At 50.1% G+C, this 14,635-nt stretch overlaps 1 protein-coding gene and 1 long non-coding RNA gene across 3 annotated transcripts in view; one reads left to right on the forward strand and one right to left on the reverse strand.

Moving 5' to 3' along the window:
• The window catches only part of LOC109262840 (uncharacterized), a 64,953-nt gene that overhangs the window by 34,658 nt on the left and 15,660 nt on the right, over nt 1-14,635 (reverse strand). For both annotated transcript variants that reach the window (XR_002077982.2, XR_002077983.2), the window contains exons 2-3: nt 3,734-3,902; nt 3,219-3,281 (exon numbers count right to left, since the gene is read on the reverse strand). This is a non-coding gene — a long non-coding RNA (uncharacterized LOC109262840). The remainder of the gene's footprint in view (nt 1-3,218; nt 3,282-3,733; nt 3,903-14,635) is intronic.
• CILP (cartilage intermediate layer protein) lies at nt 446-14,099 on the forward strand. Its single transcript, XM_019441778.2, has 9 exons — nt 446-595; nt 2,097-2,267; nt 4,230-4,322; nt 4,985-5,254; nt 6,546-6,725; nt 7,121-7,435; nt 8,326-8,434; nt 9,124-9,281; nt 11,276-14,099. Exons 2-9 carry the CDS (start codon nt 2,207-2,209, stop codon nt 13,627-13,629), a joined length of 3,540 nt encoding a protein of 1,179 aa, XP_019297323.2. The 5' UTR covers nt 446-595; nt 2,097-2,206; the 3' UTR covers nt 13,630-14,099.

Raw genomic sequence — 14,635 nt, forward strand, 5'->3', positions numbered from 1 at the left:
CATCCTGTGTCCCATAATTCCTTTGTCCTTTTCCCTTGAGGGGGTCAGAGAAGCTGAGTAGTCACCCAGCTCAGACCAGGCACCCCCAGTTGAGAGAGCAGATGATCTGTATGCCTAAGAGAGTTTGGAGTATGTGCTAACACCAGCAAAGTTCTTTCTCTGCATGGGCGGGCCAGGGCCAGGGGAATGTGGGGATCAGTAAGCAAAGCTTAGGCAAAAGCACACCACCCCCTGAGCTATGAAATGCTGTCCAGATGTAGAATAGCCCTTGGCCCTTTCCCAGGGCTGCTCCCAGTGCCCACCTTACCTCCTCTTGCGTCTTTCTGCTCTGGCCTGTGGAGCGCCAAGCAGCTCCCCACCTGGCCCCTCCCCAGGCCCTGCAAGTGAAATCCCAGCCTCTGGGGAGCTCCTCCGGGGGATGTGGGGAGGGGATGGGGAGGCTGAGCTTCCCCATGCTCAGATCTGGTTTCTTTGCGCTTCCTCTGGCGCACTGCCACAGGCTGAGCCACCAGCTGTGCTATATAAGGCCTGGCGGCTAGACGCTGGAGAGAGGAAGACTTGAACCCCCCAGCTGAGGAGTTCTGCTCAGGCCCCGGTAAGCCCCACTCCCATTTTCCTCACGCTATGCTTGCACCCCACAGCCCCACTCAGCTCTTCCCACCCTCCCCTGACCACCCTGCATCTCCCCCAGGGAAGGTCCCCCCACTTCCCCCCACCCTGTTTCTGCCTTGAAGTTCTCTCTTTTCTCCCATTGGTCCAAAGTCGTCCCCCTCCTTCACCTGAGGTCGGGGGCTCTCAAATGGTCCCAGTCAGGGTCTGTTCCTCTGGGTGCCTGCTTTTTTCTTGTGGTCAGCCAGTCTGCTTTGTCCGAGAGTTCTGAGGAGTGTGGAATGAGGAGCCTAACTAACAGAGCATATGCTGAGGAAACTTCTGAGGGCTGCCAGATGGGAAATGATTTTTCCACAAGGTGCCTCAGCCACCTTGGCCTCCCAGACAGTGCTAGAACGGTCTTCAACTGAATGCAGGAGCATTCAGCTCCCTGCTCAGAGCCTAGGAGCCTGGGGTAAGACACACAGTGGGGATCTTGGGGACCCTATGCCTCTGTTCTCTTGGCTGAGAAACAGGTGGGAGAGGGGGTTAGCAGGCTTAGAGCTAGAGGATCCGCAATGTGGGACTGGTTTGTTCTTCTCTGGGACAGCCAAGTGCTTTTGGATCTTTTGTTCTGGAAAGCAGGAATCTCCCCTTTCCCACCACACCCTGGACTATGGTCATTAAAGGGAGCCACTTCTGAATCTCCAGGAACTGGTCAGATTCTGGGTTGGCCAGAACTCTGGGGAGAGATAAAAATGAGTTGGAAGGAGCCTGGGCCACACCCCGTGGATATTTGCCCTTATTGCAGTGCCTGCTTTCCTCTCCCCGCTCCTAGAGCCCCTAACCCATCCTTAGCAGTTATTGGGGAGCCCTGGCTTCTCACAGTGTGTTCCCCTCTGCTCTCCTTCAGTGAGCTCCTGGCTGTGTAACTCCCAGCCAGGCCCCAACAAGCAGGCCAGAAATGTGTTTCAGCTGCAGCCTGTGCACATCTGGGAATGTGTTCATGGAGGTCGTGTGTCTGAAGCATCTGCGCCCTCCAGCTTGCCTGTCCTGTGAGGGGTCACTATAGTCAGGGCTGGGCTGCACAGTCTTAACATAGTCCCTTTGTGCAAGAGTGTGAGCCCCACCAAAGGTAGCAAAACATGCCCCCAAGCCCAGGTCTTGGAAGTGATGAATGAATCACCCAGAGGCTGCTGGGAGTAAGCCTGGGGCCCTCGTCATTGGCAAGGCACCTCCTCACCCCTGCTCTCCCTCGTGCCCCATCTTGATATGGGGTCCTGGCACCCGGTCCCAGGATCTGAATCCAGGTCTGCCTTATTTGAACTCAAATTCTGAGCCTCTGCACCTCTCAAGCTGCCCAGATTCACAACTTGGGCAGGAGTTACCTCCCACAAGACTATTCTGTCTACCCTTCCACCCTGGATAGGTCAAGAAATAGTTCTGTTCTAGCCGTAAGAGATGACACAGAAATGTGGAGCTTGATAAGCATTTTTTTTTCTTTGCAGGTGACTGTATCTGAGAAACTTCCCAGGAGACTACGTTCCAAGGAGGACCTAACTTTGAAGCACTCTCACCCATCTCCTCACCCATATTCCCCACAGGGCCTGAGGGAAAGATGGTGGGGACCAAGGCCTGGGTGTTCTTCTTCCTGCTCCTGGAAGTTACCTCCGTGTTGGGTACGGGCTAAGTATCTGCTCTCTCCCAAGCCTCTACTTCCCATTGTGAAGTCATATCTGGTCTGGGACATAACTGTTTATCTGCCATAAGCCTCAGCAAGGGCCTTAAGACCTCAGGCTGGTTTATAGACTTATTAATAATTTATACACTGCTTGTTTCCCCCAAAGAATTTGAGATAGTTCCCAATATTAAAACTCACAGAACAGAATCTTTTAAATGAGGAGAGGGATTAGCTGTCACTCAAACAGAGGGAAAAAGATAAAAGGGTTATCACTACTGAGTGCTAAATTTAGCTCTGAGATTCCTGGCAGTCAAAGCAAAAGGGAATCACAAGGGATCACTGGGGCCTCAGAAGCAGGTTTGGGAGTTGGTCTGGTTTTAGTTTCATAAAAATTCTTCTGGCCTGAAGCTCAGTTTCATTTAGACCCTGCAGCCAAATTTCACAGACACCAGAACCCCACCCTCTGGTGACACTGAGTTCTTTTTTTGATTTATTTATTTTATTACTGTTTATTTAGCTTTGAGAGAGAGAGAGAGGGAGAGACAGAGCGCAAGCAGGAGAGGGGCAGAGAGAGAATCCAAAGCAGGCTCCAGGCTCTGAGCTGTCATCACAGAGCCAACGCAAGGCTCAGACTCACGAACTGTGAGATCATGACCTGGGCCAAAGTCAGACGCTTAACCCACTAAGCCACCCAGGCACCCTGACACTGAGTTCTTGAAGGGGCAGGTAGAGGGAATTTGCCTGGTGCATCTAAGCATCAGGGCTCCCAGCACTGCCCTGTGTGTTCTTTCCCATCTCCCCTTCCTCTCCTGATTTCTAACCACATACTCAAGTAAGGCAAAAAATGCTCAAAGCCCCCTTGTAAAGCTGCATGTGCTGCAGCCTTTGTGAGTACCCGTGTGGGAACAAAGGCTGTCTCCGCATCTTGCCGAAACTTGTGTGTACCTACCTCCCACCTTGCTCTTTCCACCCTGACGGCTTCTGTTTGTGAAGATGATTAACATTCAGCCATCTGAGGGGAAATCAGATTAGTTTGATTAAAAGTGCTCCTATCACCCCAATTAAGCAGCATAGAGAATTCTGATTTGGCTCCTCACATGAGAAGTTAATTGCCTTTTAAAGCTGGTGCTGCCTTCTGTTCTCCTCCTTCCCCTTCTGGAGACCCCAGATGGGGTGGAACTGGAAGTTGCTTATGGCCTGAAGACCCTCGACCCATCCTTAGGAGTTGCTAACACTAATTGGGCAAACACTATGCTAAGCATTGTCCTAAGTGGGTTTTATGAATGAGCTTATTTAATCTCCACAATCCTCTGAGGCAAGAACTATTATTATCTTCATTTTATGATGAGGGAACACGGGTCAAATGAGTTAAGCATCTGGCTCAAGGTCAAGCAGGAAGTGGCAGAGCCTCTGGAGCTCACACTCTCAAGCTCTGTATAGTTCAGAGATGTTTACTTGTATTACCTCATGAAATTCTCATGCCAGCTGGACCATCACTCTCCGAGATGGGAACTAATATCTCCATTTTACAGATGAGGAAAATAAGGCTCCATTCTGCCAAAAAGGACAGGCCCAGATCGTAACGTAGGAGTCCTGGCCCGCTGGCTGCTTAGCAGCATCCAATGATCCATTTCTAGAACAAGAGAAAAAAGACAGCCATAATTTGCTGAGCATACACTACGTGCCAGGTCTCTTTATATTCATTATCACCCCGAATATGCATCAGAACCCTATGATGTAGCAGCTGTTAATGCAGCCCTGTGTTATGGGAAACACAACTAGAACACTAAAGCTTTTGTGAGGTTGCATAGCCAGTTAGTGGCAGGGTGGAGATTTGAACCCATGTTCAGCATTCATGCTCCATCCACCACATCACTTGCTTCTCTGCATCTTGAGAGGCTGGTAGCAGGACCCTGCTGGGCCCTTGTAACTAACAGTCCTGGCCTCTTCTTTCCCTCAGGGAGGCAGATGATGCTCACTCAGTCGGTAAGAAGAGTCCAGCCTGGGAAGAGGATCTCCAGCCTCTTTGCCAAGCCTGGTGACCCACTGGAAAGTGAGTTGTGGCTGGAGCAGGGAGGGTCAAGAGAGGGGGTCTTTACTGAGCTTGCTGGGAAGATCTTTGAAGCCAGGGCACAATGTCATGGTTTCCATGGAAACCCACTTTTATAAGATATTTGGCCTACATCTCTGTTCAGGCAGAGATACCTAGTATATAGGAGGATAGCTTAGAATGTGAAGCTGCCTGACATATTCAGGAATGCTATAGAGCTTGCTGGGGCCAGAGCATAGGCTGGAGGGGAGACAGGGTGGGAGATGAGGATGGAGAGATAAGAGCTGGAGGGCCAGTTCACCAGCACCCTGAATGCCTGGCTAAGGGATTTAAGCCTGGGGAGTGGTGTGATCCAAGCCACCTGGAGAAAGCTCACCCTGACTGCAGTGTTGGGGAAGGGTGGGGATGAGTGGAGGGGGAACTTGGAGGTAGAGAGACCAGGTAGGGAGTTGCTAACATGGTATAGCCAGGCTGCTGAGAGTGTTAATGGAGTGGCAGGTGCAGAAGGTTAAAAGACTGGAGAGATAGATACAATAGGGCCTGAGACTTATCGGGGGTGGATGAGAGATATCATGAGTGATTTCCAGGAGTTAAGCAGGAAGTAGGATGGAGCTCACCTGGGCCTCTGGGGCCTGGCTCCTCTCTGACCTGCCTCTCTCTCTCAGGTCCTGGTGAGTGGACAACGTGGTTCAACATTGACCACCCAGGCGGGCAGGGTGACTATGAGCGGCTGGATGCCATTCGCTTCTACTATGGGGACCGTGTGTGTGCTCGGCCCCTGCGGCTAGAGGCTCGGACCACTGACTGGATGCCTGCAGGCAGCACTGGCCAGGTGGTCCATGGCAGTCCCCGTGAGGGCTTCTGGTGTCTCAACAGGGAGCAGAGGCCCGGCCAGAATTGCTCCAATTATACCGTGCGCTTCCTCTGCCCCCCAGGTGAGCCTGGACAGTCCCCCACCCACAACCTCCCAGCAGCCTCGGCACAGGGAGAGGCCACGATTGGCACGTGGCCATGGGAACTCTGGATATCACACACACGCACAGGCTTCAGCTCCCTCAGAATAACGCATTAGGGTCAAGAGAGCCATAATCTTCCCTAGAGTGTTCTGTGGTAATGGATACTTCCCATTCAGCCCACTTATTGAATGTGTGTGGCAAGGTGGTGAAGACCACAGGCTCTGGAGTTGGGTTTCATGGGTTAGAATCTTGGGTCTACCCTCTGAACTGTGTTCCTTAGGCAAATTTTCTGAAGCTCTCTGAGACTCAGGTTTTCCGCCAATAGAACAGGGGTAATATTAGTAATTATTAGTAAATCTTGATGTGGGATTTTATGAGGATTAAATAAGATAATGAATGTAGAGGGTTTAACCCAGGTGAACGTTCACTAAGTGTTAGCTTCTATTATAACTCCTATGTGCCAGACACTGGGCTGGTTATCTACTAGTGACAACTGACCTGTGAGGAATCTCCATTTTGGCAAGTTACCCCGGATTCAGAGAGGTTAGGTAGCTTCTCACGATTACACAGCTAATAGGTAGAGAGCTGGGATTTGAACCCATGTCTGTGTTTGCAGAGTCCAAGAGTTCATCTCCACATCCTCCCTCTCCACACAGGATTATACAGAGCCATCTGCAACGCTGCCCACTTCTCAGATAGCCACTTTCCCTTCCTGGGACTCTGCCAGTGCACACAGCCTAACCCTGCAGGCCTAAGTGGGAGTGATGGTCATTCAGAGTGGGAGCCCAGGCTGGGCAAGGTCTCCTAGACAAGGTCTGAGGTCCCCATTCTTGCACACAGGCCTCAGAGCAGAAGTGGGGAGGGAACTTGATATCTGAGTCACTGAGGTCCCAGGCCCTGGCTTCCAGGGACTTCACAGGGAGTGCGTCCATAGGAACATATGGCTGTTTCCACACTGGTGGAGAGGGAAAATGGTGCTATCCCTGTACATCCTAGGACTGCATACTCAAGTCCCAGTGCTTGGCCAAAAAGTCCCTCTCAGAGCCATGCCTAGTCTATATGGTACCTTTGTGCAAATTAGAGACACCATTTCCTCAAGACTCTTGACTTCCATCTGTTGGAAAAGTCACTGCAGTAAATATAAATATCAATGACATGTATGATATAAGCAGAGACGCTGTCTCTCTGAGAAAAACAGCCTCAGGGTCAGATTTCCTGACAGAGTCCCCTTGGGAGGTAAGTCAGACCATCTGCTGATCCTGCTTTGCAGGGTCCCTGCGCAGAGACACAGAGCGCATCTGGAGCCCATGGTCTCCCTGGAGCAAGTGTTCTGCTGCTTGTGGTCACACTGGAGTCCAGACCCGAACACGCACCTGCCTGGCGGAGACAGTGTCATTGTGCACTGAGGCCTCTGAGGAGGGCCGGCTCTGCATGGACCAGGCCTGTACAGGTACTGCTCTAGCTCCTGGTACTAGAAAGACATGCCACTGAGGCTAAAGTAGTCTAGGAGGACAGGTCAGAGGGTCAGACTGAAACAGATTCATTCATTCACTGAAGTATTAAATGAGTATCTATATAATGTACTCTGTAGGGGGATGCAGGGGATAATGTGGGAGCACAGCACAGGGTCAATTATAGCTTAGGAAAACCAAGGATGGCTTCCTGGAGGAGGTGTCCTGGGCTAAGTCTTGAAGGATGAGTAGAAATTAGTCACTCAGGCTGATACGGAAAGGTAACAAAGACCTAAGGAGAAGGGGAAGCATATGTGAGTCCACAGGCTGATATGTGCCTGAAGGAGGGCCAGAGTCCATATAAGCCCTCCTGATGTGGCCCCTTCTTTTACAGCCTGTGATATGACCTGCCCCATGGGCCAGGTGAATGCTGACTGCGATGCCTGCATGTGCCAGGACTTCATGCTACATGGAACTGTCTCCCTACCTGGGGGTGCCCCAGCATCAGGGGCCACTGTCTACCTGCTGACCAAGACACCTAAGCCACTGACCAAGACAGACAGCAGTGGGAGGTTCCGAGTCCCTGGCGTGTGCCCTGATGGCAAAAGCATTCTGAAGATCACAAAGGCCAAGTTTGCCCCCATCATGCTCACGATGCCCAAGACCAGCCTAAAGGCAGCCACTGTCAATGCAGAGTTCATGAGGGCAGGTACTGTTCTCCAGGGAAGGGCTGGACGGGAAGACTGGACTTTTTTTTTTTTTTTTTAACATTTATTTATTTTTGAGAGACAGAGAGAGACAGAGCATGAGTGGGGGAGGGGCAGAGAGGGAGACACAGAATCTGAAGCAGGCTCCAGGCTCCAAGCTGTCAGCACAGAGCCTGATGTGAGACTTGAACTCACAAAACGTGAGATCATGACCTGAGCCGAAGTCGGATGCTTAACCGACTGAGCCACCCAGGCACCCTGGACTTTTAAATAAAGGGATCGTAGTGCTAAGATCTGGCTTCCCAGCTTACAGAGTAAAATTCCAAATCCTTACCATGACCCACAAGGCTCTACATCATCTGGCTCCCCCACTACTTCTCTGCTTTTCTTCCATTATTCTCCCTTCCACCCCCACTGAGTTATTCTACTCCAGCCCTGCCTCAGGGCCTTTGCTCTTGCTATATACTCTGCTTGGAGAATTGTTCCCACAGATGTTGACATGGCTTGCTCCCTCAAATGTATGAGTTCTTCCCTGGCCACATTATCTAAAGATGGCCAGAAAATTCTGCTGGAGGCAGCAGAATGGGAGTATTGCACTATTCAAAACAGCCAGCTCTGTCCCAACAGAAGTGCTTGGGAAGCTTGGTTCACACAAGGTCCCCTTGATTCTTTACTGCCCCACCCAAATGCTGCTTTAAAGGCCACAGAAGCTGGTCCTCGGCCAAGGGGGTGGACTCCATTCTGGACCAGTTCCCTTAGAGAGGAGCTGGGGGTGGGAGTAGGGATAAAGTCATACAATTTTAACACATGACAAAGAACTTGAGGGGCGAGGCTCTAGACAGTCAGCCACAAAGAAAAAAACCAAATCACCATTTCTTGTCTTCTTTCCCAGAGACTCCATACATCGTGATGAACCCCGAGACAAAGGCACGGAGAGCTGGGCAGAGCGTGTCCTTGTGCTGTAAGGCCACAGGGAAGCCCAGTCCAGACAAGTATTTCTGGTGAGTGGTCTGCCAGCTACCTTACCCAAGTTTTTTCTTGGAAACCAGATCTTTCTTGCATTGGGTCTGGTCTTATTAATTGTAATAATAATGAATAGAATAGAGTTATTAGTAAGACCCTGGCACAGAGCCCATAAATCGGCATTTGCAAGTGGGAGCCAGCAAGGTTGAGGCCTCCCGGACAACCAGGAAGCCCTGTCATTACTCTCTTGAAGCTGGGATCCCCACAGAGCAGCTCTAGACTCAGGGTTCTGACTTGCATATCCTTGGGACACAGAACAAAGTTCCCCAGCCTTGCTTCCCTTGACCAAAGCACACAAGGTCAGAGTCCCCAGTGGCTGTGAGTCCCTTATACCCTTCACAGATATTTTACAGCCATTATCTTGTCTGATGCTCCCAACAGTTGTGTGAAGTCAGCTAGGGATCACCATCCCCATTTTACAGACCAAGAGGTTGAAGCTCTGAGAGATGAGATGAATTGTCCAAGGATCCACAGCCAGTTAGTAGTGAGGCTGGGACTCAGAATCAAGTCTCTTGGCTCCCAGGTCAGTCAGTACTCTTGGATGAGCTGAGTCATCTACAGAGCCCCATCCATCATCTGTCTCCCTGACTGCTTGCTCCTGGCACTCTCCCCAGGGATACATGCCCTCCCACTGTCCCCTCAGGCTTCCCCTCTCCATTCCTTGCAGGTACCACAATGACACGCTGCTGGACCCATCCCTCTACAAGCATGAGAGCAAGCTGGTGCTGAGGAACCTGCGGCAAGACCAGGCTGGCGAGTACTTCTGCAAGGCCCAGAGTGATGCTGGGGCTATGAAGTCCCAGGTTGCCCAGCTGATTGTCATAGGTAAGCCTGTCAGCATCCCCGAGTCTGGCACGGGGCGGGGGAGCACCCCAGTGGGCATATCTGGGCAGTAATAGCCTGGGCTTTTCTGCGTTGAGCACAGTGCTCTGCCCTCAAGGACATAAAGATGTCACAGGCCTGAATCCTACCTTCATAGAACTGCCAGTTCAGGAAGGGTGAAGAAATACAAATAAGACACAAATAAGTAAAGATAGAAAAATGCCCTGAAACAGGAGATAAAAGGCCATGGATTCTAGAGATGAGACACAGAGATCTTCCAGTGTGAGTGATCATGGGTGACTGCTTGAGGGGGCAGCTTTACGTGAGCTAAGGTTTACAGGAAAGGGTGACCTGACTAGAGCCAGCTTTAAGAAGTGATCTTGAGGGGGAGAGACTCCAGGCCAAGACCAATCGAGAACCTGTACTTGCAAAGTGGAAGCAGGGTGGGGGGGAAGATATCTTAATAATTAGCCTAAACAAGACCAAACAAAAGGCAGAAAGAGAAAGTTATTGGAAGGACTCTGCAATATTTCACAGACTCCAAGAAGGTTGAGCAACAGACCTCAGACAGACAGGACACAGGGCATTTGGACCTCTGCAGAGGAAGTGTGGAGCCCCCTCTGCAGTGGTTCCCAATCCATAATATCAATGCTCCCACTTATTACAATTAACTTTAACACTGCTTTACCATTCTGAAGTTAAATTGATAATAACTATACCTAATTTCCAAATATATATGTACATGGCCCTAACTATAACATAAGGGTGAAATAAAATAACTTTAATAGAAAAAAGTATGTATTTCATTGTGTAAATGTTTTGGCATAAGGACATGAGAAGGCTTACCAAGTGGTCAGACACTTGCACTTCAATCCAGTCACCATGAATGTGACAGCTACAAATCCTGACGGATCCAGAGGTATCATTTTGGTGCTTCACATTCCTTGGCTAATGTCGCTGCAGGTACATGGCTTTTCTGAATCAAGGAAAAGTTCTTGGTATTGTTCCAAGCTAAACAAGGTATAATCTTAGCTTGATTTATATGGCAGTTACAGTTTTTAAAAATTCAACATATAGTTAAAGCCACATACAAAATTGTAGGCTCTGATCATTTTAAACAGGCTTTCTACCTACATGAATGTCTGCTGGGATATGTGAACATCATGCAGGATGCAGAAAAATTCTTTTTTTTTTTTAAATGTTTTTATTTATTTTTGAGAGAAAAAGAGAAAGAGTGAGAACGAGCGGGGGAGGGGCAGAGAGAGAGGTAGACACAGAAATCTGAAGCAGTTCCAGGCTCTGAGCTGTCAGCACAGAGTCCAACACAGGGCTCGAACTCATGAACCAGGAGATCATGACTTGAGCTGAAGTCAGAGGCTTAACCAACTGAGCCACCCAGGTGCCAGAAAAATTCTTAATGCAGAACAGTGCCAAGCATTACAGGACACAGAGCAACAATGCTCCCCACCCCTGACTAAATGCCAGTAGCACTCCCAATTTTAGTCGTAACTCAAAACAATCTCACAAATTTTCAAGACCCCTTATTGAGAACCATGACTCTGATGGTCTCAGCAACCAGCTCTGTTTCCCCATGTATAAAATGGGATTATAATAGCGATTCCAGAGTGGTTGGGTTGCTCAGTCTGTTAAGCGTCCAACTTCAGCTCAGGTCATGATCTCGTGGTCCCTGAATTTTAGCCCTTCATCAGGCTCTGTGCTGACAGCTCAGAGCCTGGAGCCTGCTTTGGATTCCTTGTCTCCCTCTCTGCCCCTCCCCTGCTCACGCTCTGTCTTTCTCTCTCTCTCAAAAATAAACATTGAAAAAAATAATAGCTATTCCATCTCCCTCAGAAAAATTCAGGAGAATCGGGAGCATGGATATGCAAGCCAAACCATATGGTTTGAAAACCATAAGGCACTGCAGAGAGGTGAGGTAAGGATACCCTTTGTGTAGGACGTGAACTTACTTTTAATATTCATACCATTTCCCTCCACAGCCCCTTATGAGACTCCTTGCAACCCCACTCCTGAGAGCTACCTTATCCGGCTGCCCCATGATTGCTTCCAGAATGCCACAAACTCCTTCTATTATGACGTGGGCCATTGTCCTATCAAGACCTGTGCAGGGCAGCAGGATAATGGGATCAGGTGCCGGGATGCTGTGGAGAACTGCTGTGGCATCTCCAAAACACAGGAGAGGGAGATCCAGTGCAGTGGGTACACGCTGCCCACCAAGGTGGCCACGGAGTGCAGCTGCCAGCGGTGTACAGAGACTCGGAGTATCGTGCGTGGCCGTGTCAGCGCTGCTGACAATGGGGAACCCATGCGCTTTGGCCATGTGTACATGGGGAGCAACCGTGTGAGCATGACTGGCTACAAGGGCACTTTTACCCTCCATGTCCCCCAGGACACTGAGAGGCTGGTGCTCACATTTGTGGACAGGTTCCAGAAATTTGTCAACACCACTAAAGTGCTGCCCTTCAACAAGAAGGGGAGTACGGTATTCCATGAGATCAAGGTGCTTCGGAAGAAAGAGCCCATCATCTTGGAGGCCATGGACACCAACATTATCCCCCTGGGGGAGATGGCTGGTGAAGACCCTGTGGGAGAGTTGGAGATCCCATCCAAGAGTTTCTACAGGCAGAACGGGGAGCCCTACACAGGGAAAGTAAAGGCCAGTGTGACCTTCCTGGATCCCCGGAATATTTCCACAGCCACAACTGCCCAGAGTGATCTGAACTTCATCAATGATGAAGGAGACACCTTCCCCCTTCGGACATATGGTATGTTCTCTGTGGACTTCACAGATGAGGCCACCTCAGAGTCACTTAATGTTGGCAAGGTGAAGGTCCACCTTGACTCAACCCAGATCAAGATGCCAGAGCACGTGCCCACAATGAAACTCTGGTCGCTCAATCCAGATACAGGGTTGTGGGAGGAGGAAGGTGACTTCAAATTTGAAAGCCAAAAGCGGAGCAAAAGGGAAGAGAGAACCTTCCTGGTGGGAAACATGGAGATCCGTGAAAGGAGACTCTTTAATCTGGATGTCCCAGAAAGCAGGAGGTGCTTTATCAAGGTTAGGGCCTACCGGAGTGAGCGGTTCTTGCCCAGTGAGCAGATCCAGGGGGTTGTGGTCTCTGTGATCAACCTGGAGCCCAGGGCTGGCTTCTCATCCAACCCCAGGGCCTGGGGCCGCTTTGACAGTGTCATCACAGGCCCCAACGGGGCCTGTGTGCCTGCCTTCTGTGATGACCAGTCCCCTGATGCCTATTCCGCCTATGTCTTGGCAAGCCTGGCTGGGGAAGAACTGGAAGCAGTGCAGTCTTCTCCTAAATTCAACCCCAATGCTATTGGTGTCCCTCAGCCCTATCTCAATAAGCTCAAGTACCGTCGGACAGACCATGAGGACCCACGGGTTAAGAAGACAGCTTTTCAGATCAGCATGGCCAAGCCAAGGCCCAACTCAGCTGAGGAGAGCAATGGGCCCATCTATGCTTTTGAGAACCTCCAGGCATGTGAGGAGGCACCACCCAGTGCACCCCACTTCCGGTTCTATCAGATTGAGGGGGATCGGTATGACTACAACACTGTCCCCTTCAACGAGGATGACCCTATGAGCTGGACTGAAGACTACCTGGCATGGTGGCCCAAGCCAATGGAGTTCAGGGCCTGCTACATCAAGGTGAAGATTGTGGGGCCAGTGGAAGTGAATGTGCGCTCCCGCAACATGGGGGGCACTCACCGGCAGACAGTGGGAAAGTTGTACGGAATCCGGGATGTGAAGAGCACACGGGACAGGGACCAACCCAATGTCTCATCTGCCTGTTTAGAGTTCAAGTGCAGTGGCATGCTCTATGACCAGGACCGTGTGGACCGTACACTGGTGAAGGTCATCCCTCAGGGCAGTTGCCATCGAGCCAGCGTAAACTCCATGCTTCATGAGTACCTGGTCAACCACCTACCACTAGCAGTCAACAATGACACCAGTGAATACACCATGCTGGCACCCCTAGATCCACTGGGCCACAACTATGGCATCTATACCGTCACTGATCAGGACCCTCGCACTGCCAAGGAGATTGCACTTGGCCGGTGCTTTGATGGCACATCCGATGGCTCCTCCAGAGTCATGAAGAGCAATGTGGGAGTGGCCCTCACTTTTAACTGTGCAGAGAGGCAGGTGGGCCGCCAGAGTGCCTTCCAGTACCTCCAAAGCACCCCCGTCCGCACCCCTGCCGCAAACACTGTCAGAGGAAGAGTGCCCTCAAGGAGACAGCAGCGGGCAAGTAGGGGTAGCCAGAGCTGGCGTGAAGGGGCCACCTCTCTGAGGTTTCTTGGGGTTGCTCAGTAGCCTTTGAGCAACTAAGTCTTGTGGTACTTCTCTTCCCCCACCCCATGCAACAGCCATTGTGAGACTGATGCATAAACTGTCACTTGGTTAATTTAAGCACATCTGTTCTGGTGCAGTTTGCTTGTTTTGGTTTCTTCATGCCTTTATTTACTGTCTTTATTCCATGATACTGATTTGCACAGAGCCCCAAAAATGGCAAAATAAAGTCCTTTTGTCCTGTTCTTTAAAAGAAACACAAGAAAATGACCAGTGGTAAAGTCTGTGGCCATCAATGAAAATGTACTTCCTTTTCTTTTTGCGGGGTTTTGCTCACTTCTACAATAATGATAATCTGATGTTAAAGATCAACTAACCAATATAAGGCATGTTTCTTGGCCTTGGTCTATAGGATGTAAGCAAGGCCTCCATCACAGTTCATGCATATAAACGGTGGTGAAATAAAGGAATAAACTACAATATTGTTACTTGAATTTGGAACTCTGCATTTCCGTTTACATCTACTTTTGTTCTTGCTAGAAGCCCAGTGTACCCTAGAGCAGCTGTCAATAAATGCACATTTTGTACTTGTTTTTCAGGCCCCTGTCCTGTCTCTTAACTATTAAAGTGAGCCAGCTGCTCAGAGGGACAGAGGAGACTCTGGAAAGTGGTCACAAGGTGGCATGAGGCACAGCTCACCCCCCACCCCCACCTCCTGTTACAGGGTTGAGTAACTAGGCATACACTCCAGCGGTCAAGTTTGTTCTCATGGATCATATTTTCCACTTGCAGAGAAGAACAAAGATTCCTGGAGTTGTGAGTATGTTCTGGGCTCCTGAGCAAAGCTAAAAACATGTCCCATTTTTTTTTCTTTCTTTCTTTCCAATACTGGGGAGCTTATACAATGGCTTGGCCCAGGGTCTGGCAAGCTGGCCGAGTGCTCCTTCAGCAACCCCCCATAGCCTGCTGCCTTCTCCAGCTGTGCTGGCTGATCTCACTCAGAGATGATGGGCTTTTTTTTTTTTTTTTT

This window comes from Panthera pardus, unplaced genomic scaffold, assembly GCF_024362965.1.
Source record: "Panthera pardus isolate Hobbes unplaced genomic scaffold, ASM2436296v1 HiC_scaffold_24, whole genome shotgun sequence".
In the NCBI taxonomy this organism is placed as follows: domain Eukaryota; kingdom Metazoa; phylum Chordata; class Mammalia; order Carnivora; family Felidae; genus Panthera; species Panthera pardus.